Source organism: Acomys russatus, chromosome 5, assembly GCF_903995435.1.
Source record: "Acomys russatus chromosome 5, mAcoRus1.1, whole genome shotgun sequence".
In the NCBI taxonomy this organism is placed as follows: Eukaryota; Metazoa; Chordata; class Mammalia; order Rodentia; family Muridae; genus Acomys; species Acomys russatus.
The window spans coordinates 49,229,535-49,254,797 of NC_067141.1; the positions used below are offsets into that span (position 1 = coordinate 49,229,535).

General features: G+C 43.8%; 1 protein-coding gene across 1 annotated transcript in view; it reads left to right on the forward strand.

The window, feature by feature from the left end:
* Positions 1-21,112, forward strand: part of Pdcd1lg2 (programmed cell death 1 ligand 2) — a 35,693-nt gene extending 14,581 nt beyond the window's left edge. The window contains exons 3-5 of the mRNA XM_051146941.1: positions 6,721-6,990; positions 17,697-17,832; positions 20,899-21,112. Coding sequence (XP_051002898.1) covers positions 6,721-6,990; positions 17,697-17,832; positions 20,899-21,112 — 620 coding nt within the window. The remainder of the gene's footprint in view (positions 1-6,720; positions 6,991-17,696; positions 17,833-20,898) is intronic.
* The last annotated feature ends 4,151 nt before the right edge of the window (positions 21,113-25,263 follow it).

Here is a 25,263-nt window from a genome sequence, read left to right on the forward strand (position 1 = left end):
TAGCATGGCTCCCATTGCAGGGACTCCACCCCAGATGAGGAGGACAAAGGGCCTTGAAAAGGAAGCTGGAAGAGAAGACACAGGTGAAGAGGTGGCCAGCCTGAAAGATGGGGGTGCAGGGGGTTGGAGGGGTGGGGGTGGGCAGGGTGGGGGGGGCAGGGAGAGCATTGGCTGAAGTAACTTACTAATGGAGGCACGCCTCTGCCTTCAGCTCCTTCCTCCGCAGGGAACAAGGGAAGAAGGCTATCCAGACACACTGTCCTGGCTTTCCAAGGGGGAACAAGCCTCTGGAATTATAGTTTAACCCTATATTATTCCACGAGCTATTTAATGACAGTTTGAAAGCAATCCTCGAAGATTTCTTTCAGTGACTATTTGAAATTCACCTGGATCTTGTAAGACAAAGGAATAAGTCACATTAGTAACAGTCCTAGGGGCGAGGTCGACGGGCCAGTGACGCCTGTGGAAGCCCTGGAACTGTCACTTGGCAGACTGTTAGTGAGAGCTGGTGCCAGGAACAAAACAATTCTCTGATAAAGATACCATCAGAGCAGGGAGGGAGGTAAATGTCCCTTAATTCATTAGAAGGCCGAGCGTTTGAAAGATTGTGTCACCACCTTTCGGATTCTCAAGACTGGGTTCTTAGCCACTGCACTTATTACATGTTATTTTACTAAGCCAAACAAGTGTTTTGGAGGTGACGCTGATGTCATAAGAATGAGCTTCCCAAGCCGGGCATGGTGGTGCAGGCCTTTAAATCCCAGCACTCGGGAGGCAGAGGCAGGCGGATCGCTGTGAGTTCAAGGTCAGCCTGGTCTACAAAGGGAGTCCAGGACAGCCATGACTACACAGAGAAACCTTGTCTCAAAAAAACAAAACAACCCAACCAAACAATCAAAAACAAGAATGAGCTTCCCAATGGAGGTTTAATTACTTATTATGCTTATGGCAAAGATGGCTTCTAGGGAAAGTACAGGCTTCCATTTATAGATATATTTAACTACAAGTTAGGAAACTAGCTGATTGCTAGTATGGGAAAAACAGATGTTGCTGAAGATAAAAGGCACTGTTTTCCTTTGGTCTAGCCACAATGGGAATCAAAGTAGAGGTCCCCCAAGAGCTAAAAGTAGTACTATCGTTTAATCCAGCTAGAGTACTCCTGAGTGTATATTCAAAGGCCTCTAAGTCAGCACACCATAAAAACACACACTGTGCTTATTGTAGCTCTATCCTGAACAGCTGAGTCACAGCCTAGTTGCCCCCAACAGACAAATGCATAAAGAGAATGCAGTGTAAGTGTTTAATGGAGTATTCAGCCATAATGAAGAACAAAATCAGGCCATTTACTGGGAAGTGGAGAGAGCTGGAAATCCTTGTGTAAGAGACATAATGAAGAAATGTATAATATGTTTGGTCTCATCTGTGGACTCTAAGGACAGATAGATGCCATCAAAGTAAAAAGGAACTAGCAAGGGAGAGGAAGGGATGAGCGGGAGGGACTATAACTGGGGCAATGGAGGGGTCAGTGCACTATGAAAATATCAGTATGATCTATATTTTTACAAGTATTATATGCCATAGAAAGAATGGCAGGATTTTTAAAAAGCTACATTTCAGAGTAATAAGAATCAGTTCTATAGGAAGAAATGACAATTCTAAACGTTTATGCATCTGATAACATAGCTCTAATATATTAAACATAAATTGGAAGGTTAGATATTCCTCCCTGGGAGCACTACCCTCTCTCAGGAGTTTTTTTTGTTTGTTTGTTTTGTTTTTGTTTGTTTGTTTGTTTTTTTTTTTTACTTTTTCTTCTAAATTATTTTTATATTTTAAGATTACAATTATACCATTTCAAACTTCATTTTTATCACTCCAAACCTTCCCATATCCATCTTTTTTCAAAGCTATCACCTTTTTTCATTAACTATTGCTATCTACACATGTACATGTATATACACACATAGATACATGTATATATTTTTATGCACATAAATACAGTCTGTACAGTCTCTCTCTCTCTCTCTCTTTCACACACACACACACACACACACACACACACACACACACACACCACATGTTTTCAGGGTTAACTACTTGGTATTGGATAAGCAATTGGTGTGCTCTTCCCTGGGAAGACTGCTTCTCTACTCTCAGCATTCCTTAGTTGCCTGTAGTCTTTTGTTTAGGGTTGAGGCCTCCTGGGATTTTCTTACTTTTTCCTAATAAATCTCAGTTCTCTTTGTTCAAAAATAATTGAAGAAAAGAAGAATAAAAAGAAGAAGAAGAAGAAGAAGAAGAAGAAGAAGAAGAAGAAGAAGAAGAAGAAAAAGAAGAAGAAGAAGAAGAAGAAGAAGAAGAAGAAGAAGAAGAAGAAGAAAAAGAATCTGTGTATATGTGAGCTTTTGGTTCATTTCTGCTATAATAGATGGGACAAAATAAACAGTGAAAGACCCAAACAATACACAGAGCCATCCTGACCTAGGTGATATGTGTAGACAGAACACCAACTGAGGAAGACCTGTTGTTTCTAGGTTGGTGTCTAATCACACTCACCAATGCAGTTATCTAGCGAAGTTGCAAGAGGAGACATTTCTCACTGAGCAGGAAGTTGGAAATCTTGGACTTTTAAAACTACTTCCACCTCCGAAACTCTAAAATTTGCTCATCTTTTCTTAAGAATATCACCCCATCCAGCTTCCTCATTATGCATCGCTGGGGACAATGCTTCTCCAGCCACTTCCCAAATGAAAAGGAGGCCATGAAAGCATTTTTGACACTTTAACTATGTAGAGTGTGCGTTCCCACCTCTTCCCCAAACATGGTGGTGGTTCTTTTAGCTCAGTGTCTGTCCCTTTCCCATGCGTTTTTTTCATCTACACCTCGCAACGTCTCAGAACGCTCCTGATTCCTGGTCACTCCCCTCCTGAGTCACCTCTTTGCTCAGCCAAGATCAATTTCTTGTTTCGAGCCCCCGCAGGAGTTAACTGGACCTCACCTACAACATGCTACTCCAATAAGTCTATGGGTTGTTTTCTTGTTTTTCAGATTTACCCACCACCACCACCAAACCACAAAAGATAGAAATAAGATGCAACGTGATATAATGAAATATTTCTAAGAGGATGCTGAACCAAGAGAAAATAAGTGTGACTAACTTAGAGGCAAACTGGGGACTTGAGAAGCTTGCTTCAGATAGTGTCTGATTGCCAGAGACAGCCTAAAACTTGGTTTTGGGAAGACTAGACCAAATCATTCAGTAGACTGTGCCACAGCCCAGGTCTCTTCATTTTCTAGGAGTTCTGGGCTTCACCAGAGCCACAACATGAACACATTCTCCCTGCTTATGTTGCTTCTTGGCTCATTGTGGAGTTTCCAATACAAAGTTCCATGATAAAATACAGGAGTTCACATCTCCCCATCATCTCTACTGTTTTCCTGTTTTCAAGCTAAGAGCCCTAATTTTACCAACCTCATACAGTCCTTGTATACTTTAAATAAGATAATGTCTGGTTACAGGTTACTGGGCTAGGGCCATTTAACCCCTGCTGCTCCCTAAGTCTTTGAAAAAGTGGGCAACACACAAGACTGCCCATCCATATGGGAAGTGAGCATCATATGTTAAGTGAAGAACTGTATAACCACATGCTCTCCCCTCCTTTCCCTGTTTGGGTGTCTCTGGGTAAGTTACATTGCAGAGCATGAACAAGAACAAAGAGCCTCTTGTCTCCCTCCCTCATCTTAGTCTAGAAACACGGATTTTCAGTTCAGACCCTGGTCTAGTTTTATTTCTGTGTCTGTGATAAAAATGCCTTGAGGAAACACAACTCAGAGTCGGAAGTGTGATTTGGCTTACAGTTCCACGTTATGTTCCTTCTGAGGGGAAGTCAAGCCAGGAGCTCAAGGTAGCTAATCAAATCCCATCCAAAGGCAAGAAGGGAGAGAAATGAATGCGTGCACACTTGCTTGCTTGTGTTCAGCTTGATTTCTCTACTTTTATGTAGTTCAGGGCCACCTGCCTAGGAGACTGTGCCACCCATAGTGGGCTGGGTCTTCCCACACCAACTTAAGTAAGACAATATTCCATAGAGGTGCCTAATGTGGACAACCCCTCATTAAGATGCTTCCCCTAGATGATTCTAGATTGTATCAAGTTGACAAATAAAGACAACCACCACAAGCCCTAAGCCTACTCAGAAAAGATATGAACATCTTCCTCCTATCTGGGGATAGAGCACAGTGGTGGAGTACCTGCCTAATGTACAGAACCATCGAATTAATCTCTGGCAGTGGAAATAATCCCTGGGAACACCCAGATTCTGACTAGTCAAATTAGTAAGTTGTCACAAGGAGACAGCGTAGAGGAAGACAGAGAGGTGAAACACATGGGAAAGGGCCTGAGCATTCTCTCCTCCTTCCTGTTCTACATTAGGTAAAAAGCATGTGCCACAGAGCTTACAGTTTAATTACATCATTCATATTTAAGGGTTTTCATATCACTGTTAGCAACCTGGGCATGGTGATGCAGGCCTATAATTGTTGGCATAATGTTCTTGTGTGTACAGTTTACCCTTGTTCATTCAAATGCTGACTTCTCCACCTGACTTTGGATCAATCTGGACATTGCATTGTGATGTTTATTCTAAGTATCTCCAGTGTCAAGTTTGTGTAAGCATGTCACCATTTGTTCTCTGTAATGTCAATAAAAAACAAACTAGCCAATGCTGAGCAATAACAGAGAATAGGGTGAGACATCCTGATCCAGTGAGGAGAGGAGGAAAAGGAGGAAGAGAAGGATGGAGCCACGAGAAGAGACCAGGAAACCTCAAGAGAAATAAACTGGGCCTAAGAGATTATTTAAAAGTAAGCATAAAGTGAGAAAACAGAATGGGAGGAAACTATATTATCATGGAGATTTAGATTGGAGTAATGATTGTACAGTATCATGCTATAGGCTAATTAAGTAGATCCTGGTCTCTCTGTGTGGGCATTTGGGTATAAAGCTGGTAAAGGGCTAACCACTAATTTCACTAAAACAATAACTCAATTTTAAATATCATTAATCCTTCAACATATATGCCAAGCATTTAACATGCAGAGATCAGAGGGCAGCAAATTCATGCTCATCCTGGGATACATAGTGAGATCAAGGCCAACCTAGGCTACATTGAAAGAGCCTGTCTCAAAATCAAAATCTAAAAAAATCTGGCTGTTATTACTTTAATATGAAGTTGTCTCCCAAAGGAATTTTATACTCACATATATTCTAGTGGTTCAAGAAACAGTTTTACCACACCCTGTTAGCAGTCATGTTTTATCTCAGTACACAACACCTGATATGAACAGCTCAAACTTGGAGAGGGATTTATTTCAGCTCATGCATTCCGAGGCTTCACTCCTTGTGGCCAGGAGGGTACAGCAAAATACAACTCCCATCATGCCTTCTTTCCTCTAATTTGCTTGGGTCTCCAGCCTGTGCCATGGTGCCGTCAATGTTCAAGGTAGACTTCCCACACTAGTTAATTCTTTGTGGGAAAGCCCTCACAGATGTACCCATAGGTACATTTTGCTAATATTCTAGGAGCTTCTCATCCAACCAAAGTGACAAAGACTGACCATCTCAAAACCTGTTTTTACTTTGATTGCCTTTACTTCAGTGATTGTGCTAAGTATTTATTTAAGAAAATATTTCCCAGGGCATGGTAATACACACGCTTTTAATCCCAGCAGTTGAGAGGCAGAGGTGGGCAGATCTCTGTGAGCTTGAGGCCAGCCTGGTCTACAAAGAGAGTCCAGACCAACCAAGGCTACACAGAGAAAGCCTGTCTCAAAAAATGAAAAAAGAAAAGAAAAGAAAAAGAAAGAAAGAAAGAAAGAAAGAAAGAAAGAAAATATTTCCTACTTAATAAAAGCCAGTACTTGCTTCCCCTTCTATCAACAAAAAACCCACAGTTTACTGTCAACACTTCTGGCTCTATACATGTGGTGTTGGTATTTGTTATTTTTTAGGTGTGGCCTAAGATCACTGGACAGTCTTGAGCCTTACTGACCCTCCAGATATCTCCTTTTAATTTTAGATCTCCATGTTCTAGAAAGTAGGGAACCGCATGAAAATAGTTCATTCAGCACATACTGCACAGGACATGTCTGTACTGAGAAGTAATAATAAACACACCCAACTCATATATTTAAACTCATACATAGCTCCTTATTTTCCTCCTGCAAATGCCAAAGATAATAGAAGGAAAGGGAAAATGTTTGAGTAAGCTGTCTACTGATGCTGCATAGTGATCTAGAGGTGTTACCTAGTGCCATCCATTCTCTCACCTCTCTCCACCCCCGAAATTATGAGACAATTTAGAATAAAAGAGGCCACAGAATATGGTATCCTAGCATAGTGATAAAATGTTGAGTTTGCAGCCTTCCTATTTCTAAACATTGACTCTTCCACTCTTTATTTTTCTGACTTTGGAAACAACTCTCAACCTACCTGTCTTCAATTCACCCGAACAAAAATTGGGAATATCAACAAAGCATCTTTGTTATATTGTATACATAAAAACTATTTAAGATTTGCAAACTAGTGTGCCTGGTACATAGAAATATTTTTAAAGTTAAAAAAAAAAAAATGTATTACCTAAGATCAATAGTGATCTCCTCTTGCATTGAGGAGAATTCTACAGCAGTCAGAATAACATTTCTTTCTCTTCTGTTGCCCAGCTTCTTACATGAAGGTAGACACTAAGATCGTATCGGTCCCAGGAACAGAGGAGGTACAGCTCACCTGCCAGGCTAGCGGTTACCCTCTGGCAGAAGTATCCTGGCAAAACATCAGTGTTCCTGCCAACACCAGCTACATCAGGACCCCTGAAGGCCTCTACCAGGTCACCAGTGTTGTGCGCCTAAAGCCTCAGCCTGGTAGAAACTTAAGTTGCGTGTTCTGGAATGCTCACACGAAGGAGCTTACTTCAGCCATCATTGACCTTATGAGTAAGTGTGGCCCTCACTTCCTAGTGCTGTCAATTAGAGTTCAGGCAGGAAACAGATGGTGTGCTCACATGAGCCATTCAGGAAGGTTACAAACGGACTCGTCCTGAAGTAGACATGCAATCTAGAAGAACTAAGAACAGGCCATGATCTCTACCTTTGAGGAAGAGTCGCCACTCTAGGCTACCAGGAGAAGGCAGCTGTGGAACAGTGCCTTTTGGAGTGCAGCTTCTGGAAGGGAAGTGAGGGACAGATAGCCCAACCGCACCTCAGGAACTGTAGTCTCCTGCTGGTGTCTCTCATTGGCTGAACCCAGCAGGAAGTCGGAGAGTAAAGATGTCTATGTACTGGCTTCTTCCAGAAACACATCCAGTATTACAGGGTACAAAATGGGTCTGGAGAAGCAGTAGGAATGCCCCGAGTGACTCATGTCTGGAGGAATCAATGAGGACAAATGTTTGGCTGGCAGAGCTGCTGATTAATTGGTTATATGGCATTCCTAAGAAGCTGATCTCTCATAAAAGTCATTCAGTTTGACTGGCCTCATCCTTTTGAATTTCTGCACCAGCAAATTTTTAAACTATTCGGACAAACTAGCCACTTTTTGTGCCAGGTAACAACATTTGTTTGATAACTAAAAACCATTAGTTAGAAAAACAATCATTTCATAAGAGACGGGAAGAGGTTTTTTCCCACCATGTATGCATTTCATATTTCTCCTGTATTTAATTGCCTCAGATGCAATGGATCAAAGCAACACAACGTTATTATCTTATACTTCTGAAGGTTTGAACTCTAAAATAGGTTTCACTGAGGGTTACAGAAGTTCTAGGAAATTTTCCATTTCCTTGCTTTTTCCAGCCTCATCCGGGCATCTATACCTCTTAGCTTGTGACTTCTCCCTGCATCTTCAGAGCCAATAGTCACATCACCCAGCCCTTCACCCCTTTTATCAGTGTCTTTCTCTTGAACCTTGGACTTCATTAGATGCTTCCACTTGTAGAAGAACATGTCTACACAGGCTGTGGTGCAGAATTTCAAAGGCTGAGGTCCACTCTCAGAACTAGCTAGCATGGCCAGTCAAGCTCTGACTAATTTATTTATTTCCAGTTTTTATGGAAATGTTGCTGGAACCAGCTAGCTGATGCCACAACAACAAAACAGTGCATGTCCTGCTTACTTATGGCCCTGTGCACGAATCCAGAAATAACTAGAATCCAACCTTTATGCCTGATTACACCAGTATCTCTTTTACCCTGCATGGTAAAGACAAAGTAAGAATCCTTGGAAGCTTTTATGCTTGGAAAGTTAAGAATGGAGGGAAATGGTCAACATTGTTGACTTGAATAGTTTGCAAGGTCTATTCAGGAGTCCACGAGGTCCTCAGCAGAGCTCAGGATCTCCTAAAGTACCGTTGATGGGTGCAGCCAGCAGCAGGGAGATAATGTTTGTTAGTTAGTTGGAGATGTTACCCATCCTTCCCAGCTTTTTGTTCTCATCCTACTATTCCCAAGAGGGGATCTTTTGGGAATGTGTGTGTATGTGTGTGTGTGTGTGTGTGTGTGCGCGCGCGCGCACGCGCGCGCGCGTGCTGTTCGCATGTGTGTTTGTGTGTGTGTGTCCCCATTCCTCTTCCTCACCATGTGTTCCCCAAACTTGCTCAAAATGTTGTGGGGATCCACCAGAGAAGACTACTGGGACATGGGTTTAAGCCAAAAAAAAAAAAAAACATCTGTCTTTGTTATTTAGGGTCAGTGACTACACTGGCTGTTTGGGATCCCGGTGTAGCTCTGAGCCTTTTCAGGGTGAGCCTTCAAGCACAAAAACCATATTCTGGGCTGACGTACTTCAGTTAACAAGAACAGTTAGCCAGAAGAAGAACTACAGAAGCCAAGAAGCAAAGTTGGTATATGTAGAGACTTTCCATGAACTATGGAGTTTGATGGATTGGATCTTGGTTTTCAAAGTGCTATGTGCTGGGTTGTATGGCCTGAAAGGTACTCCCATCATGGCATCAGTCATGCTAAGGTCTGGAGGCCTGTTACATTCCCCACTATCTTAGAGAATGAGTCAAATCGTGGACTCATCTTGATTTAGTTTAAGATACAAGACCCCATAGTTAATCCAATCAGAATGACAATTAGATGTCCAGTGCATGCTGACAGAAGAGTGGTTGGCCAGGCGGACCAAGAGAACAGAAACAGGTATTAATTATCTTATTTATGTCTTTGTCTCTCTCTCTATCTTTTTAATGCTTTCCAAACTGTGGCAAGATTTTCTCTAATTACTCCTGATCAATTAGTGTAGAAACAAGTTCTTTCCAAAGCTGGACATAGTTTCCTTTATCTCATGAGAAGTAATTTAAGCCTTCCTGATTTTGTAGAACCCATTTCTGCAAGGGAATCAAACTGTTGTTTCAACTCAGAAATGAAACCTTTGAGTACTTCCAGGTCCTGATCAACGTGTCTACTTAGTTTGGAAAACATCAGAAAAGACATATTTAGTCAAACCATTACTATATGCCCACCAAATAGGCTCAGGGCTTTGATAATATTGCCATTATACAGATGAATTAAACCATAAAGCAGAACAGCAGGCACCAGAATAAGGGCCCCTGTAAGTCCTTTAATTTGTGTTGTTTGCACTCACAATGAGTTCTGTCAGTCAGTGGGCAGTCTAGTTGGTTCGTAAAGCTATGTAGTAGGAGCCAGGTGTCTAAGCAGAACCAGCAATCCTGCTGATTTGTGGCTGGAAATGATTCACTCTTTCCTCAAGGTCCCTTCCTGTGACAGAGAGCCTGATTCCCTCACATTTCCCGTTTCCCAAAGATTCCCAGAATCTTTTCAAAGAAAATTTTCAAGAAGCTTCAGTTTCACAACCCTATTTTTTGCAATGAAAAAATTCCTTGTTTTCTGGGGCCCAAAGAAACCTAAATTTTAATGGATCATAGTCCAGGAGACAGTCTATTTGGCAGCAGTGTCTGTGGCTCCCGCTTTCTTGACCTGGGTGCGGTGGATCCATGGTGTAATGCCAGCTACCTTCACAGCCAAAGGAGCAGAAAGAATCACCAGTGTAGACCCCTTTCCAAATTGTTTGCAGTGTCCCTTTGGCTAACGGCTTGGCCCAGACAGTATTCCCAGACTTGAACAAGTAGAAACCAGAGGTCTCCTGAGTCCCTTGGATAGTCCAGGACTGGAGGGCCCATAGTGACCTGAGAAAGGAATAGAGTTCTGCCAACTGCTGGTCTCTAAGCCTGAGAAGCCGTGGGGGAGGTCTTCCAAACATAATCTCATAGGTGGTAAATCCCTCCCTCTATGGGGTACAGCAAAGCAAAGGAAGTAGGACTATGCACCCTTCACTCGACTTTCATCAGAGTTTTGTTAGAGTTTCATATATATATATATATATATATATATATATATATATATATATATATATATATATATATATATATATCAAGCTACAGCAGGGAGAACCATGTGAAAATCATGAGTTATGAGTTTCATTCCCAGTGATTACGCTATTTGTATTTGTCAGAATCGAAGTAAACATCTTTCCTATCTTGTCGGGTCTAAATTTCTGAATGAAATTCAATATCTATAATATCTCATCTCTATTGACTTTAATCCTTTATCTTGATCTAAAAAGATCTTATCCCCTAACCAACTAAGCTTGATTGTAAAACTAAACTATCTGGTCTTCAATCCCTCTCAGAGACTTGAGAAAGACTAAAACTTAAATGCCTGAGTGAACTGGCAGTGTAGGTTAGCAGCTTCCAATATGAAAAAAAATGACCGAGGCAGTTTACTGCCTGGAACAGTCACCCAACACTCACTAGAAGGTAGGAGCATCATCTTCAGACTTCTAGCTCAATGTCTCTACCAGACTCATTCACAAGGCAGGAACTATTGAGGACTTAATCTGTCTTGTCAGAGTTCAGCCATCCACTCTGCCTGCATCCATTTTACCTGCCCAGAATGCTGAGGTCTATATGCACGTTGATGTTTTTAATCTATGTCTGAAGTTTTAGCTATTTCTTGAGATGTTTTGGTTATGAAAGTCAAGCCATTGTCAGATCCCATTGCTAGTAGGAGGCCAGATTAAGGGACCACTTCCTGGAGGAGTTTTTAAAGCTGCTTTTTGAATAGCATCTAGCCTCCTAGAAAAACTAGCAAATGCTGGTTTTTTTTAAATCCCTGGCAGGCTAGATCTCGGTGAAGTCAGTTTTGTCAGTTTGTGAGGGCGTTACCATCTCATCTGGACCGTTCCCGGGAAAGGGCTCTCTGATTTGGATTTACTTGAGCACAAACCTGGCATTTGGCTGAGACATCCCACTCTAGGCTGTCCAGTCTAGGTGTAACATACCTTGGTCTGAGCAACTCAGAAGTCTTGTGGGCCCTACATGAGTAGCCTGGCGAAGGTCAGTTACCACAGTCCTGCCACTGAGAGAATGATCTTTCCCTCTACTCTCCTCCATCAACCCATCAACCTGTGAGCTTAAAATGTCCATTTCTTCTTTACCCATGGAATCTCAAGCAACACCAGGTCAGGTCATCAAAATATTAGTAAATCCCACTGGTCTTAGGGCCATTTGTTGGGCAGGCAGATCAGCAGCTGGCTGGAAGATGGCAGTTCATAGGCAAAGTCAAATAGCTGTTAGGAGGGCCAAGATGTTCTAGTGTCCTTTTTCACAGGAGTGAGAAGCCCTCTTTCTCTATAGATAACATGTGGACATGTGCAGTAGTAAAAGCATAGAACTGTCTTTGTACATGGTGGCAGACTTTCCTTTTTCCCCATTTGAAAGCTTAGGTCAGATTGCTTAGTTTTGCTCTCTGGGCTGAGGTACTTGGTTTGGGCCCAAATCATTTTAGTTAAAGTAACTACTGCAGCTCTCACATACCTGTTTTCACTTTTCATCTCCTGACAGTCATGGATGAGCACCTGTGGGTTGTCACCAGGCAAGAGGGTAGCAGGATTGACAGCAATGGAGTTCTCAAACTGAACTCAGGAGTAGTCCAGTGGTTGGCCTGGTACTGGGTCACATAGGCATTAGACAGCCAGAGTTTGGGTGCTCCTCAGAGGAGGGTCTCAAAGGTGTGGGTGTTGGGAGTATAAGATCCTGACCCAGAGTTAATTTTATTATTGTTGTTGTTGTTATTGTTGCTGGTTTTTATTAGACTAGCAGTAACTGCCACAGCTCTTAGATGGATGGGCCATCCTGTGCCTACTGGGTCCAACCATTTTGACAGGTATGTCACAGGGTGTTTCCATGGCCCCAAAGTTTGGGCTAAAACTCCTTTTGTCTTCTGTTTCATGGACAAACAGAAGAGAAGCCCTGGAAAACCTAGGGCTGGAGTGGAAGTCAGAGCCGTTTCTAAAGCCTCAAAGGCCTTTTGTTTCGCCTGAATCCAGGTTAGGGGCTTAGTGCCCTCCATGCTGGTGCATAGAGGTCTTGCTCTTTGCCACAGACTTTGACTCTGGCATCCAGAGGCAGCAGTATCCTGCTACTCCTGTCTGTCGGATCTCAGACGCTCATACCTGCCTCTTAGTCTTCGAAGTTGGGATCTGAGGGACGGCTGCAATCTACTCTGAGACAGGCTCCTTTTGCCTCCCTTCAGCTGGCAGCCAACACTACCGATTCACAAAGCTCAGCTTTCTTAGTGACATTCTATAGCCCACAGACTGTAACTCTTGCAGTGTCCCCCACTGACCTCCTTTAAATCTGTTTTCCCAGGAAACCTCGGATGGGAGGGCAAAAGGTCCCTTGTTATTTTGAGGTCATTGGGTATTGTTTAATCTGGATGATGGTATCTGCACTGATTAGTTGAACAATTATATTACTTGGTGTTGTAAGTGCCAGGAGGGCTTGGTTTCTGCCCATACTTCCAGGAACCTTTGTTGTCAGTCTGAGAGGTAGGGTAGCTATGCTCTGATTGGAGACAGGATTTGCAGCTAGGAGATATTTTTCTGATAGAGGGCAAAACACCAGCATTTTGTTGGGTATCTGTAAGTCTAACTGCATCTCAGCATTAGAGAACGTGGCCGTGGCTTTCAGGTTATGCAAAAGGCCTTGTCTTTCCATCGGTTTTCTGGTGTTAACCACCTTTTTGAGCAACCTCCAGCAACTAGGGTCTAACACCTTTACATTTTTCTGACCTTTTTAACTTTTTCCTAATATCCGGCCCTGACCTGGTAAGAAAGGAAGTCTCTTTAGGATCTGTCTTTAATCCTCCTGAAAAGGACCCAGTGAAAAATGCCTCCTTGGTCAATGTTGGACAGAAGGAAAAAATCTGTTCTGTGTAGGCTGCACTGTCCAGCAGTGATCCCTTTGCCTGGGCCTAGGATGGTTTTTCTTTTTTTTTTTTTTTAAATAGAGAATGCTAGGTTTTCAGTTTTTCAATTATACAGATCATTCGTTGAAAGGAGACATAAACCATGAAAGAAGGAGAAAAAGTTCCTCTTCTGAGGCTTCCTCAGAGCAGGCAGAGGAAGAGCAGCAGGGGGCCCTAGAGGAGAAGCCTGCCCATCCTTGCACCACCTGTACACAGGGACCAACCCTGACCACAAACAGGGGTAAGACAAGGAAACCAGCAAGCGCTCCTGCTCCTGGAGTGGGGCAGGTGGAGGGGTTTTTGTTTTAGTATCTTTGTTGTTGTTTGGTTGGTTTGGTTTGGTTTTGGAAGGGGGCGGCTCTCTCAGCAACCTGGCAGAGCAAAAAGGATTTGGATCCCAACAGGAGGGGACACCAGTCTTAAGCCAGGGGGTCCTCACAGCAGAGCAATCAACTGGTCAACGCAGGGAAACAAAATGGACAGAAACACATAGAAAGACACACAGAGATCCACACACAGCAAAGACAACCAAGGTGGCCATGTTCATACACATGAGCAGACAGGAGGAATCCAGTGGCATCTCATATGGCTCCCAAACATATGACCATCATATGGATCAGCAGCTGTGTCCTACCTCTCCTGTATGTTTAACGAGACAGGGCTTTAACCAGACTTGCCTTCTGAGGTGACAAACTAGGCGACTTTCTAATTTGGTTCCTTTTGGGGTGGAGGTGTCAGACTTGTCCAAAGCATTAGGCTGTAACTGTCCAAATGGAGTCCTGGGGACCCAGAATTCAGGTTTCGCACCCCCAAAGAATCCCTTGAGTACTTCACTCTTCCTTGCACCAAGGGGCACAGAGAGTCTCAGTGTCTTGAGGTCTAATCTCGGAGAGATCTCAATGGGACCCCCAGAAATGTTATGGAGTACTCACCAAAGAAGACTGCTTGGGCATGGGTTTAGCCAATAGACAGTCTCTATTCACTGGCCAGCAACTACCCTGGGTGTTCTGGATCCCAGTGTAGTCCCCAAGCCTTTCTCAGGGTGAGTTTTTAAGGATAAAAATCATATTCTGGGTTGAAACATGTCAGATAACAAGAACAGTTAGCCAGAAGCAGAACTATAGAAATAGAAAAGCAAGGTTGATACATTTAGAGACTTTCCCAGAACGAGGGACCAAGTCTTTGTTTTTATTTTGGCAGGTGGTGCTGTGTACACGCTGAGTTCTATAGCCTGAATGACACTTCCATTATGGAGTCAGTTGTGCTAAGGCTTTGATACAATACCTTTCCCACTTCTACCCTTTCTTTGTGCCATAAGTTCCTTTCCCATAAAACAATATCACTTGGCAGCCCCATCCCACCCTCTCCCCAAAGCGCCTTACACCACTTCAGAATACAAGGGAGTCAGGCTTTCATCTTGCTCACTGATGCCTATTACTCACATGATTTGCTTGTTTTCTTATGACTGTATGTGCCTTTTCTCATTTTTTGGATAATATATCTATATTATCCATGTGTTTTCACAGCTCACACGAGTCTTCTTTGTGTCCAGAAAGCCGAGTGTTTTGACCTTGGCAAGTGCTTGTAAACGCTGCCTTGATGGCTTTGGAGACATAGTCCTAAAGGACCCAGCTCCTGCATCTCAGCTCCTAGTCTGTGTAGAAGGTCAGATCAGATATGACACACCCTGATTTGTAACACACAACAATAGCAGTAGGAAAAACACAGTCACATCCTCCCAAGGGGTCCTTGCTTCTGCTTCTTAAAGGCATTTTTCTGGCTGATTTATAACTATCTTGTTTCTGCTCATTCTCGTAAACTGAGCTGCTGACTGCTGGGAACCCCCTCAAGCTTTCTCCACAATTCAGTGAACAAAACAGATGCAGGAATGAGAGTCCAGGGGCAGGAGGACGCCGACCACTCTAGAACAGAAGGCTGAACTAAATTTTGGTCAGACGTTAGGGAGTTAGTTATCAGGTCATCTTCCTTCAGAGGCAGGGCTATCCTCAGACAGTAGCTGTGTTTTCACTGGGAAATGTAACTGGGCTAGATCATGGGAATAACTGCAAAGTGGTGGAGCAGGCAGAGAAGTGAAGCTCTCCCGGGGCATCTGGAGGTGAGTCCAGGAAGCAGATGAGAATGTGGGCTCAAACCAGACTTCAGTTTCAAATGCTATCTCTAGCTGGGCAGTGGTGGCACATGCCTTTAATCCCAGCACTCAGGAGGCAGAGGCAGGTGGATGGCTGTGAGTTCGAGGTCGGCCTGGTCTACAATGCGAGTCCAGGACAGCCAAAGCTACACAGAGAAACCCTGTCTCAAAAACAAACAAACAAACAAACAAACAAATGCTATCTCTGCCATCTCTTGGCTTTAGAACTTGAACATCCTACAGGGCTATCCTAGAACTCAGTCTCTCAGGTGGACAGTGAGAGTAAAGGGTGGTGCACATGTTAAAAAGTTACTGTGGTACTTCAATGAAATGGGATACTAAAGCATGAAATGAAGGAAAACTGTCGCCTCCAGTAGGATCCCTGGCTTCTTTCTGAGTACACAGGACTGAGGTAAGAAGAGGACAGGTATTTTCCCCATTGTTAAGGAGAACACAGTTATCCTAAAGTGACACATATGTAGGCTATGCTACCATAATGAAGACACTCAAACACACACTGACCCAAGGCAACAGTGTAAGCACTCTAAGCAGCTAAATGACTGCATCTTATAAGTCAGTCAGTGACCCAGGTTATTTCCATCTTGTTGCTCTGACATTCTCCAGGATACTGTCCCTGTTGAATTGTCAAGGCAGGGTCATTGCCAAATCCATGGCTGCCTTCAGAGAAGTAAGAGTGGTGGAAGAGACCCTTGATGTTTTAAAGCCAAGTTCTGGAAGGCCCATTCTTGCTCTGAACTCAGTTTATATTACAGGCTACATCTAAGTGCTGACCCGGGGGTCTAGAAAAGCAATCCCCGAGAACCGTGTGTCTAGCTAATAATGGAGCACTGGGAGGGCGAGAGGGAGTGAGTGGTAAGGTTAATAGCCAGCAGGTTGCCACAAGGTAACTACTGACCAGTCGGTTCAGCCCAGGAACTTTGTCTTATGCCTCTCACACAGGGGTGCTGGGCTTCATACAGGCGGGGATGGGGGTGAGGAGGTGGCTTAGGTACCATCTGTCCTCCAAATACAGTCTAAGGAAGCTGACATGTTCAGGGATGAGCAGAAGTTCCACAGTGGAAGGATCCATGGGCAAAACTGGACAGAACAAGGGTTTCCAGAGGTACCTGTCAGGGGCCTGACTCACAGGCGTTGCATACAGCATGCATTTAGTAGTAAAGAAACAGTGTTATCAATTAAAGTTTTGCAAGACAGCTCAAGCAAACAAGCAAGCCCTTATATTTTTTGTGCTCAGTGTTCACACACTCTTAGATGAAGATGATTTCTATGGAGCTTGACCTTTGGGTCAAGAAGATCAGGGTCTGCAGTGCTGCCTGTGTAACTTCCTGGAAGCCATGACAATAGACAGACTACATAGCATCCCTGAGGCTTCCCAGGCTCCAAAGTGACTTGGGACTAAGAAGAATCTAATCTTTTCTCAAATAGACTATTCCATGGTTTTCAACATCGCAGAGGGAGGGGCAGGAGCAGAGCAGTCAGCATCAAGCGCCCCCCCCCCCCGACCCCATCTTGAATAGTTGTGTACAATTTTCCTGATATAACCATTAGGTTTAGTCTGTGTCCATTGCTCCATAAGGCAAAGATCCAGTCTCAGAAATAGGCTCAGGCTAACTTGCATGCCCATACATTGCTACAAGACCTGAATGGCTAGGCTTAACATGTCACTCCTGCCTGGGATGTTCTGCTTGTTCCAAAGGATCTTTCTGGTTTTAAGTTTTAAACTTTGATTTCTTATCAGTGAGGAAAAAAATAAATTTTGGAACTGAGGGACTTTCCTAATTGCATGAGAAAGACAGGGTGATGAAGAGAAAGGAGAAATGGAGGTAGAGATAAGAGACAGAAATGGGGCCAGGGGGAGAAAAAAAAAGAAAAAAAATAAGAGTAATGATGAGTGGGTGGATGGATCGGATGACAAAGTGGTGAAAGGCACAAGATCTGGGCCCACACAGTCTGGACTCTACCTCAGATGAATCTCTTGCTATCTCACTTTGGGGAACTTTCTTGGCCTCACTCTTTTTCCCAGTCAAAATGTGGATCAAAGTAGAGACTGCTTCGCTGGGTGGTTGTGAGAGGAAATGCGCTTCTGCATGGGAGAGCGTGGAGTAAAGGCCTAAACCATGGCAGTGTGGTGGGAACCGCTCTGGAAGCCACCTCAGTGTGGCTCTGAGCTGCCCTGTGGTGAGACTCTGTTCCTCTCATTCACCCAGGTTGGATGGAACCCACCGTCCCCAGAACATCATCCCTTCACATTTTCATCCCATCTTGCATCATTGCTTTAATCTTCATAGCTGCAGTGATAGCCCTGCGGAAGAGGCTCTGTGGAAAGCTGTATTCTAGAAAAAGGTGAGTGACTTGTAAGCCGTATGAGCCAGTGGACTGCTGGATTTCGGTGAAGCGCCTCAAGGCTAGAAGGGCTTTGAGACTACCCTCAGGACTTCTTTCCTTAAGAAAATAGTTCAGTCTTCAGCGAGCTGAACCCACACTGAAATTTTAGGGTTTTTTGGTTTTGTTTTTGTTTTTGCTTTTGCTTTTGCTTTTGTTTTAAGGAGATGTTCGCTCCTGGCCTGAAAGAGTTTGCCTTGTCCTCCAAGCTACTAGAGTGCTCTCTTTGGGTAATACAGGCAGCGTTTACTGGTGAGACATTAACAAGAGCTTCTCTGAGGATTCTCTTAATTTCTCTCGTTCTTTTTCTCCTTCTGGGCATAAGTTGAGTTAAACCTTCCTAGTCTTCTAGAAATCCACCCCTTCTGTCTGGGTGAGGAATAGAGAGAGAGAGGTTGGGAGGCATCTCAGTCTACAGGGCATGTTTGTGGTCATCTACTAAGCCTGGGCTTCTGATGGGAAGGCCTGCTTCTACTCTGTTGGGCTATGCCTGCAGCTTCAAGTCCTAAATAGAGATGCTCTTGTGTCTGTCTGTAGTCTGTTCCTTACTTCCTGGAAGGAGCAAGACAATTAAAAACAAAAACAAAAACACCAGAATATATGTAGGCCCCACTGGTGCTTTCCTCAGTGACCACTGGGTGAGCAGTCAGTGAACTTCTTTCCAGGCCTATATTGGTTTATCTGTCAAAAAAGAAAAGAGTGTCTTTGACTAAGTCATTCGGAGTGGACAGCCCCGGGGGGGGGGGGGGGTTGGTGGTTGTCATCCTACACTGATGGTGACGCCATCTGTGTCCTTACCAGGTGGAGTAACATGGGTTATTTATACCTTGCCTTTTGTGAACATTATCTGGGATGGCCACTGAACCTCTAACTGCAGAATGTAAGGAAGCGATGTCAAAAGAAAGAGAGATCTCAGCTTTCAGGAGGAGCTGGACACAGGGGGATTGTCCTGTCAAAGGCTGCCTGGACTACTCAGTGAAAATAGGTGCGGGTGGGAGGGGTGAGGTGGAAGGAAAGTGAGGGAAGAAGGGAGAAAGGATCGAGAATGAAGGAGATAGGAGAAATGAGAGGAAGAGACAGAGGCGGGCAGGGATTCTTTTTTTTTTTTTTTAAGTAGACAGGAAGAGGAGCAGAAGAGCAAAGAAAGAGGAAATACTGAGTTTGTTAACAAAACTTTGGCTCCTACATAAAGCCCGTTCTGCAAACCTGTGACCTCAGATTGCTGTGGCAAATGAAGCTCACTAAAGTCTGATACCTGGCCCTCCCTCCACACAGATCTTACAAACAGAGTGTCTGGCCTGGGGCCCCAAGGACGCCTTAATCCCTTCCAATAGCCAAGTTATGGAATCAGCCTGGCTGGATGGTTGAAGAAGATATGATGTGTGTTCCTAACAGAGCACTGTTTAGCCTTAGAGAAAAAATGGGGGGAAATGTGATTTTCAGGGCAACGAATGAAGCTGGAGGCCATCATTTTAAGCCCAACTCAGACAGAGCAAACAGATATTGTATTTCCTTTCATGTATAGATCCTAGATTTAAAAAATAAATACACGGCCAGGGCACCCACACAAGGGGAAGAGGCGCAGGGCAGGCTTTCACCTGGGAATGGATATGCTTGAAGGGTCCGTGAGCGTGAAAAGCCGCCATGACTCGGGTAGAGAAATGCGTAACACGTCCTAGGTGTTTATGTCAGAACTTACCCATGTCATATCACATGACGTCATTAAAGCATGGTTCTGAACTCACAGCACCACCACTTTGCGCTGTGCGTGCTCTCATACAATTCAACAGCAAGGGATGCTGCAGAAACACCTGGGGTCTAATTCGTGATGATTGTGTGTTATGATTTACAGTCTTTTACTGTACATACAGTTTCATTATCTCACTGAAATATAATGCTTTAATTACAAAAAGCAATTTTATTTTGTTTTCTTTTTTATCAAGATGGAGTCTCATTATGTAGCTCTAGGGTCCTGGAAATCATTATGTAGACTCAGTCACCCTGGATCTCACAGTGATCTGCCTGCCTCTGCCTCGAAAGTGCTGGGATTAAAGCTGTGTGCCACTACACCCCTGCACAAAAACGCTTTTAATATTTTTCTACCATCATTCCCCAGAATGTATCAAATTCATATAACTTTATATTTAGTTGCATTAGAAATGTTATTTTATAAAATTGTTTGAATTGCCAGCTTGAGTTGCATTGAAAAGTTACCAAATGAATTTTGGTTTGCTATTTGGACAGAATTTCCAACAATTTCTTAAATGACCCTAAATATACTTCTAATTTGCACTGTATATTTTATGTGAACTAGTATTCTCCACATTGATAATTAGAAATACAACTAACTCACTAGTATACAAATTCTATTTTATATTTAAGAAATAGTAAAAGTATATACACCCAAAGAATAAAATAAGTTTATTATTTATTGCCAGTAAATGCTTAATTTCTATAGCTATCACACACTCACACACATACATTCACACACATACAGTCACACACTACACTCACACACACCCTCCCTCGCATACAGACACATACACACACACACACACACACACACACACACACACACACACACCTTCACACACCCCCTTCCCAACATACAGTCTCACACACATACAGATCCACACACACACACTGTTACATGCACACACACACACACACACACACACACACACACACACACACACACTCATACACACACGTATCCAAAACTATGTAAAAATTTCTTGGAGAAAAGGGAAATTGAAAGCGGAAAAAGTTAGACCAAGTTAGAACAAGGGTTTTTGTTTGTTTGGTTGGTTGGTTGGTTTTGTTGTTTTTCAATACGAGGTTTCTCTGTGTAGCCCTGGCTGACCTGGACTCGCTTTGTAGACAAAGCTGGACTCACAGAGGTCTGTGGGAAGGATTGTAAGCTTTGTCACAGGTCTTGGCGGGCTTTGCCCTTGGACACACCATGGATACTCCCTGAGATTAACCTTGAGATAGACTGGGTGGAGCCATCCTGGGTTTGGAATTCAGGAAGCGGAAGTGGGACTCCATCTGGATTATTGTGTTTCTAATCACCCTCGATGGGAGGAGGAGACTGACCCTTGCAAGTGAGAGACAGACAGACAGAGAGTACGAGAGGGACAGCAGGAGAGGGATAGCAGGTTCAGACCGAGCTCAAGCGCACGTTGGTTGGGAAAAGGATCAGCGAACAGGCCGGACCAGCTCGCAGGCCAGAGACCCCTAGGGACCCATCCTGTGGAACGGATACCGGAAGGTTTACTCATGTTTCCCTTTAACCTTTTTCTCTCTTGTGTAAGATAGTTGGGTTGTATAATAGAGTTTAATTGTTAAGAAACAGAGCCAATAGAGAGCCATCTGCCTCTGACTCTGGAGTGCTGGGATTAAAGGCATGCCTGGCTGTGTGTTTAATTTTCAAAGCAGTGTTGATACTTTCATAGTAAACACTGTAAATGAATTCTTACAAACTGCAGTGGGAAGCCAAACATAGTGATTCGTGCCTGTGATCCCAGGCTCGGGAGGCTGAGGCAGGAGAATTTCTACTTTGAGATTAGTTGGGGCTACATAGTAAGTTAGAAGTCCATATGTAACAGAAAACCACAAAAACATAGTAATCCTAACTTTTATTTGTATTTTATCTTATTCTACGTGTATGTGCAGGTGTGTGTGTGTGTACATACATGTTCATACATGACTGGATACATGTGTATGCCTATGTGTAGAATACAGATATCAACCTCAGGTGCTACTACTCAGGAGCCATATGCCTTGTTTTCTCCACACAAAATCTCCTGCTGGGACCTGAGGCTGGCCTCCAAGCCCTGGGGATGCATTCATCTCCCAAGCAGACCACACCCAGATTTTTACATGGATGCTGGGGGGGGGGGGCACGGTTCAGACTCAGGTCCTCTTACATACACAGCAGCTCTTTTATTAAGTTACTTCCCAGCCTTCACCCCCATTGTTATTAGATACAACAATTTCAATAACGGGGGGGGGGGGGGCCCAAAATAACAGAGTAATTTTTATAAAAGTTTCTTATGTTTTCAGACTCCGATATTAATCCTCACCTGATCCTGAACTGGTTACTAGCAGTTTTCCAGTTAACACCAGCCCGGGGACCAGATTGTGGTTGGTGCTGTCCTAGATGACTGAGTCAGAACTAAAGACTCTAAACCGAAAGCCAAAGATGTTGGTTTCTGGTTGCCTAAGGCCTGTGGAGAATAGTAGCGGGGACCTCAGAAAGGCTGCCACTCCCTGAAAACGGCAACATCCAGAACAGTTTCTCTGACTTGAGCACTGGGGCCCTTTTAAATGCAAGTCTTCCTGAAGAAGACCACAGCTGCTGTGGTGTTGGCCTGATCCTTGATTCCCAGGCCAGTGTCAGGATGGTCATGATGGAGTTACTTTAAAAAGCCTGATCGGCAAAGCAGCAGCAGGAACAGCGCAGGACAGCTCAGCCAGCTCAGTGTCAAGTCCGGGAAGAAAATCTGATGGAAAGGGACAAGTGCAACTAGAGGGGGAGGAAGAAATGAAACCAGGAAAACCTGATGGTAGCTGCAACTCAGCATGCAAACATGTGCTTTTGTGCTCTGAGCAGCATCAGTCTTTTGCAACCAAGCCTTTTGTTCTACTCCACGTCAGGCAGATATAAAGTGCCAGTCAAAAGGATGTTCAAAAAGGCCTTATGGGAACCAATTATTTTACAAGTGTGTGTGTGTGTGTGTGTGTGTGTGTGTCTGTTTGATATAATCTATGTATTCATATAATCTATATTCATATTAAAGCATTTAATTAGAGTTACTCTACATAAGGGATTATGATTTTGCCTAACAAAAAGCCCCAGTGTAAGGTGTGGGGTGGCTCCCCTCCAGTTGTTTGTCAAAAGCATCCTGGAAACCGCCAAAACAATACACTCTGTTGCCATTGCTCTTGGTTGCCTGCCAGAACTTGATGGTAAAGTCTTTATTATGGAAGAGACAGGAAATATAGAGTCAGTATCAACCAGGAAGCTTCTTCCCTGCTGGCCAGCTTTCCTAGTACCACAGGCACAATGTTGAGTTGCTAGGGCGTGGGGTGAGCGAGCCATCAACACCTTACCCAGCTGAGCATTCTATGTGCTACAGTAATGACCGACATGGCAAGATATAGCCATGGGTGCACTAGTCGCAATAATATCATGGGTGTAATAAATCCTATTCTGACTGAATTTAAGGCCCACTCCATAGGAGGAACTGCATGGCTGGTACTGTCTCCGAGGCTAAGAACCCATGGTTGGAGAGCTCACAGACCTCAGTGGTGAGCCTTCTACAGTGGTTTTGCTTAAAGGACAATAGTATCAATCTGCTCTCTAAATCTGTCTCTCCAGATTCATAGATTAGTGTCACTCCCAGACCTCATCATGAAGTTCCTTTTTGCAGTGCACTACGGTTAGCACAGAAACTCACAGTTGCTCAAAGCTCAAACAGTAATTGTCTGTGGAGAGCTCAGCCACAAATAGGACATCAGTATCACCTTCCTACCCCTTTAGGTTTACAAACTGTCTTAGCTAGGGTTTCATTGCTGCAATAATACACCATGACCAACATGCAACGCTGGGGAGGAAAGGGTTTATTCTGTTTGCATTTCCAAATCTCTGTTCATCATTAGAGGAAGTCAGGACAGGAACTCAAGCAGGGCAGGAACCTGGAGGCAGGAGCTGGTGCAGAGGCCATAGAGGGGTACTACTTACTGGCTTGCTCCACATGGCTTGCTCAGCATGTTTTCTTATAGAACGCCGACCACCTGTCCAGGGGTGGCACCACCCACAGTGGGCTGGGCCCTCCCCCATCAATCACTAATTAAGAAAATGCCCTACAGCTGGATCTTAAGGAGGCATTTTCTCAAGTGTGGCTCCTTCCTCTCTAATGACTCTAGTTTGAGTCAAGTTGACATAAAACCAGCCAGTACAGGAACCACCAAGGAGGAAGAAACAGATTGTAAGAGCCAAAGGTTGGAAAGGACAGGAACAGAACTGTGTCTGGACATTAGTGGGACTTCCGCGCTCATGAGTTCACAGCAGCTATGGCTGCCTGCACAAGACCCGAACCTTCCAAGCAGCAGCAGCTGGGACTGGGTGTTCAAATATGGAAGCCTGTGAGGGACTTTTCTCCTTCAAATGGTAACAAAATGTCTTTGCGGTGCCTTTTAAATGTCTTCCCTAGGTTATTTATTGCCAGCTAAGTCTGCCTTGAGCCTATTTTTCTACTCATGGAGAAAGTAATGGTAACAGAATCACGAGGAAGGTGACTCTAGCTCACTGGTTCTCAACCTTCCTAACGCTACCCTTTAATACAGTTCCTCGCACTGTGGTAATGCCCCCCAACCACAGAATTATTTTCATTGTTACTTCATAACTGTAATTTCGCTACCATTATGAGTTGTAATGTAACTATCTGATATGCAGGGTATCTGACATGTGACCTCTATGAAAAGGTCATTTGATCCCAGAGGGGTTGGGACCCACATGTTGAGAGCCACTGCTCTAGCGCTACCTTCCTCGTTATTTCATTACTATGACTGAAGTTGAGTGCTCCAACTTCATACCTTCCAGGCCTGGCGCTGCACTGAACGTTGGCCCTGTTTTGTTTTCTTTTCCTGCCCTCTGAAAGCCTCTTTTGTACTCTGTCTTTCCACCTAGCTCTGGGATGAGCCATGAGTGGAGGAGACTCAGGTTTTAGGTAGGAAGTGGAGCAGGTCCTAGGGACTTCAAGGATTTCCTCAGGACCCCTCAACCTGGCCTGGATAGATACAATCATTTTCATCCCTGACCTGTAAATGTTATGGGAGCGTAAAGCATCTATTTATGAGCCGTCAAACATGGAAGGCTTGGGAAACCCAGTCTTACTTTTCTGACAATTCTTATTTCCCATATTATAAAATATGTATTTTTGTTATTTTATATTTTAAAGCTTTCAGGTTAAGTGTTCTGTCCAACATCATTTTATCAATGTCATATCACCAAGATAGGCTAGCCCAGCAAAGGTCCCAGCTCCATACTCTGTGGATGTTTTCCATTTTGAGAAGCATACTACGTGGAGATACATAGATACATAGATACATAGATACATACATACATACATACATACATACATACTATATATATGGATGTATAAGCATGCTCCCTCTTTGCACTGCTCAGCAGCCCTATCTCTGGTTCTGTTTGGATCTTTGGGTAGGTTGTCATGTGAAACTAACCACTGGGGTACTCAGTGGTACCTACCATCTGTTCTCCCAGCCATCCCCAGGAGCCTTATTTCCAGATGAAAGGCTGTGCCATTCCCTGTCACCTCTGTGGGTAGCTGGAGATGGAACAACTGTTGAATTCACACTTTGTCT